The following is a 5183-nucleotide window of genomic DNA, read 5'->3' as shown; positions in this document are numbered from 1 at the left end:
AAAATAAATTAAGTTTTGTTAACTTTTAATAAAAATATTAAAAAAAAAAAATCTTTGGAATCAACTACACTCGTGCTGGGAATATTAGATGCAGATGTGCCCAACGAGTGCCACTAAACCCCACTCAATCAACGCATCTGCTTCTATGGACAAACCCCATCGAATCTGCTCGCTTCCTAGGTCTCCCGTTAGTTGAGCTTGACCACAACGATTTAGGGACTAGCCCATCTGGGCGGGGTTGTGTTAGCCGCTACAACAACAACAACTGAGTTGTTATATTGGCAACGTAATTTTGTTTCCTGTCGCTTAAACTTTAATTAGCAAACTTATTTTTTCAGCAGAACGCCATCGACTGATCGTGCGTTTCTATCTGAATTGTAAAACAAAGTCAAATCAAAACCTTCTTGGCCATTGATGTAAGCCGTGGGTCTACTATGTATCGTGATTCGAAAAGCAAATCATTCGGATTCGAATACCTGACAATGATTTTGTTTGTCCATGTCGCCTTTCGAATCCCAATACAGAACACATCCTGGGGGCTATCATAGATTTTTCGTGAAATCTACGAAAATGCGGTCACTGTACGGGAATTGCTAAGAACGTGTGGATTCTGTGATAGACCTGGTTATGTGAGAATTAGAGCTGAATGTCGCATTTTAAACAGCAAAATGATTTCGTTACTTGTTTTGAAAACGCTGCACGTCCAACGTCTTTTCAATATGTTCGTATCTAAACGTTTAACAACCAGCGGAAATTTTTTTTTTACGTTAGACGACAAATTCTTAACTTGGCATTTATTGGTATTAAACTTACTAACAAAGTGTCGTTTTACAATTTTTCTTGAACAAATTTGTCTTATTTTTTTACATCAGCAGGATATAATATTTCGAAAGGCATGTATGTAGTCAATTGTTTTAAATATATTTGCTTCCTTTAAGAGCTACGCAAAAATGCCATGGCTTGTATAATTAATATTTGCCAGAAGTTATATTAATTGGCTTCTAAAAAGCCCATATACAATAAACTTCCATATACATAAGTAATTTTAATAATTTCCCAGCAAAATGCTGTTAGACCTAATAAAGGTCAAATAAATTTTTTTTCTCATTTACTGCAAGACTTCTAAAAAGCCTTCGACAAAAAGTTACCAAATAGAGCTTAAACAAATTAAACATAAACATAAAAAAATGTGTGGATATCGACACTATAAATAGCCAACCATTTAAACGTAAATAATTAAGCTATTAATGGGAAATACTGCTTAATTAACACCCAAATTGACACACTTGTCATCTTTAAACCCGTTGACTTTACAATACGAAATATTATATACATTGCTTATGTACATACAATTCTTTAATCGTCTTGGAACATAAAAACTACAAATTATTATTTTAAATTTGTCAAGTAGCACAGCGTGTTAATAATGTAATTCTAATTAGATATTGCTTAGAATAGTAATATATAGAAACTACACGCACCAACTTATCAGTTTACGTACAGTATATTGGGCATGAACGTCCGCCATGATTGTGTATGTGGGTGCGGAACGGCGAAGCCAAGCACCATTCATACCAGATTTTCTGCTTTGTAACGCAACGCCAAAAATGAATTTCAATAGTTTGCCCTTTTTTTACATCCATAGGATCCTGCAAATTTATTACACATATTTTTTGTAAGAAAATACTCAAAACATACAGGTATATCAAAATATATTACCGCAAAGGGAAAATACATCGGAAACCAAGAGAACATGCCTGGCGTGTGCGTTTGCGGATTAATGCTCAGCTTAATATCCTTATAAAGTACAGTGTCAAAGTACCCTGCTATACCGGTGAGTACACAATCCATTTCTACATCGAAACTCAACGCTTTATAGCGGCTGTTGTCGATTGGCTGTTGGGGATTGGGATGAACAAATTCGAACAAAGGTTGTGGCAAACCAATATTGTAAATATTTTTGAGTAACACAACAAATCCGCTTTCAGCATGTGTATGATACGTGGCCTGTTTCTGGCGACCGAATGTCTCGTGCCGCATCACTTGCCGCACGCCGTTCAGCAGCTTTGAAGACATAATCGGGTTGATATAAGAGGTAGATTTACAGGGAATACTTATGCCATCAGGTTTTAGTAACTTTTGTGCGCAGTCCAAGCACTCTGGTGAAAGTTCGTTATCGCCAAATGAGCCCAATAACTCGGAAACTAGAATGTCGGCAGGTTCAGGTGGTGAGAATTCTCGCATATCCTTGGAGAAAATGTGTACATCTATGGAGCATAAGAGTTGAGGTTTTGATTTAAGATAGACAACAAATGTATACCTTTATTATTCCATAACTTTTTAGCAATTGCATTCAGTGTACGTATAGCATTGGGATTCTTTTCAATAATATATACGCGAACTTTCCGACCAGTATTTTCTCCGGCATTAAGCGCCGAACGTACAAGTGGGCCACGACCGGCCCCCAGTACCATTATTACGGTCTGTGGGAAAAGGAACATGGTAAATCGTCACTATTGATTTCATTAAAAATTTTGTTACCAATGTATTCTTATTTTCCTTTTCGGGAACACGATCCAGCAAAGCTTGCTCAATGGCCTCCTGATATAGCTTATATTTTGCAGGATCTTTTTCGAATACCTCATAGGTATAACAGTCCAGATTGTCATATAGGGGTTGTAGCGGCTCCTCCAGAACATCTTCAAAACTGCCATACAAAAAATGTATGTAATTATAACAAATGAATACATATGTACATGAATAGCTCAACTTACGCTTGTAGCTCGTGAAAATCACCATGAGTTTCCATGAACCGGAGCATATACTCTGCATAGAGTTTAAGACTGACATCATTTACATCAGAAGAGATTATTATGTTTACGCGTGCACGCGTAAAATACGACAAAATTTCCTGCCAAGTTTTTGGGAGCACTGGGTAGTTTTGGCGATTGCAAATAAACATTGTGGAGGGTATTATAATTGCCTCCACTGGCTCACCTATCCAACGGCGCACCACTTCCAATGATGGCCGATCACTTTCACTCAACTCGAGGGCCAATTTTATTTTTGGATTGAAATCGGCTGCCCACCGGAAGCTGTTCCACCAATGCCAGGTGTCTTGCTGTTCAATGTGTTCCAGTTGTTCCTCGTCAATGTCACGTCGCCAGGTAGATTGTGCCACCTTTGAATTATATAACGGTACTTGTACAAGCAGCAATCCTATACAAATTCATAAATATGAATATGCAACTCTGAAACCGTTAATTTTAGGGAATCCATCTACATATCGTTAGTATAGTATGGAAAGGGTGTATTTAAAAACCGCAAAAAATAAATGTATTGCATAAAACGATGTGAGGACTTGTAGTTCGATGAAATGCATCATAACCAATCAAAAAGTGAATTTTGGATTTTTAGTTACGGCTTCTTATATTTCAGCGTCGATGTGAGTTAGGCCCTTTCCACACCATCCTAACGAAATGTGTATACATTAGGGTGGTCCATAAAAAAATCAAATGCACGATTTTTTTCAGTATCGCCCCCTCAATCGGTAATACCACGACCACAGATATCACATATAAATTTTGGTTCCGATTGGAGACGGTTAAAAGTCGAAGATATCACATATAAATTTCTGAAGTTTGACCCCTGTGCGAGACGCGTTAACCGACTCCAGTCGGGGCCAAAATTTATATGATATGCTCGACTAAAGTAGTATCGATTGTGTATTAGGTGAAAAAAAACTAATTTAAATTTTCCGAGTCTAAATAGAGGAATCTGAAATTTGCTCTTTGTGCAACACGACTTTACCGTCCCCAATCAGGACCAAAATTTATATGTGATATCTTCGACTATAGTTGCATCGAAGCAGTGGTTGAGGCTTAGAAAATCGGATGTAAAAATATACTTCCTACATTTAAGGACCACCCTAATAAACATAGATCAATGCACACTTACCCTTCACAGTACACGACGCAATGCGTGCCATATTGAGATTCCTTTCAGATTTTAGTTGTAGCATTGTATAACCACCATATTGTAAATGTTCTGCCCACGAAATGTCTCGTTTCAATACCTCTTCTGCATTGCGACGCACCACTGGATCCTCGGCCTCGCAATCGATGGTATCCGATAACATGCTTATAACTTTTCCATTCCATTGATCTGAAGGGAAGATGAGATCAGAGTACGTGAACTCCGTTTGCCGGTCACACATTGGCGGTTCTTGAAATTCCAAAGGTATTTCAGTAGCGTTTATGGGAGCCGCTACAACTGCGTAGCCGCTTTGCTGTGCTTTCTCCATCAGACGCGGCAGGCTCTCATTACCATCTTGTAACAAACAAAGGTAGGGCATTGTGATTCTTTTACTCTACACGCCTTTTCAGTAAAATATCTTATATTTTTTACGGTCTCCAGAACAATTTCTTTCCACATGCACCCACGTTTTACCGGCTAGACGCCAATTCATTCAAGAAAAATCGCAGATAAAAAACAACAATGAGCACAAAGTAGAAAGAAAAATATGAGTGGGTTTCAAGGCAGGGTTGCAACTGATAGTTAGGCAGTCCCACAGGGTTGCTAAAAATGTTTCCCCTTTTCCAAACTACAGAGCGTGTCAGACGTGGCAATAGATTTCGTATGCACTATATTTCGAAAGAGCTGTCAAATTGAGCATTTTCAGAAAGCAGTTGCAGGAGCAGACACACCTTGCATGTAAAATGTATTTCCAAATAGGTTTTTTTTTTTTATTTCCGAATTCGATTTGCGCACTTTGCGTTGCAGTCACATTATGCAATCTTTATTTCTTTTATTTTTATGGCTGTTCACACATCTAAATAAAATTCCTCTTCCTCAATTTGACAGCGAATTGCGTGGAAAAGTAGGAAATATTGCCATGTCTGACACGCTCTTAACCCACGTCTCCACCTTCTACAGATTCTGTTCAAGAATGATAGAATACAAGATTGCGCCGTCCTGGGCGTTGACATTTGTGTACCACAAGTAAACATAGAATAGAGGGAAAAGAAGAACGAGTTAAAACTGCCAAAGCAGTTCACTTTACAGCGAAAAACGTGTTTTAATTTTGCTAAATGCGATAATATTGCATTTTTCACCTAATCTATTAAAGAACAGAGAACATTTTAATGCACTCCATTGCTTTGCAATTGATGCTGCTTCAGCAA

General features: G+C 38.0%; 1 protein-coding gene across 1 annotated transcript; it reads right to left on the bottom strand.

Moving 5' to 3' along the window:
- Positions 1–1107: 1107 nt before the first annotated feature.
- On the bottom strand, positions 1108–4354 carry csul (protein arginine N-methyltransferase 5). Its single transcript, XM_017638920.1, has 6 exons — positions 3958–4354; positions 2775–3219; positions 2542–2707; positions 2321–2483; positions 1720–2267; positions 1108–1649 (listed from the first exon to the last, which is right to left on the bottom strand). Exons 1-6 carry the CDS (start codon positions 4352–4354, stop codon positions 1494–1496), a joined length of 1875 nt encoding a protein of 624 aa, XP_017494409.1. The 3' UTR covers positions 1108–1493.
- Between the last annotated feature and the right edge of the window lie 829 nt (positions 4355–5183).

The sequence above is a fragment of the Rhagoletis zephyria genome, unplaced genomic scaffold (genome assembly GCF_001687245.7).
Source record: "Rhagoletis zephyria isolate East Lansing unplaced genomic scaffold, Rhagoletis_zephyria_1.1 Rzeph_scaffold_27509, whole genome shotgun sequence".
NCBI classification, from domain to species: domain Eukaryota; kingdom Metazoa; phylum Arthropoda; class Insecta; order Diptera; family Tephritidae; genus Rhagoletis; species Rhagoletis zephyria.
This window is presented reverse-complemented; position numbering and strand designations above follow the sequence as displayed.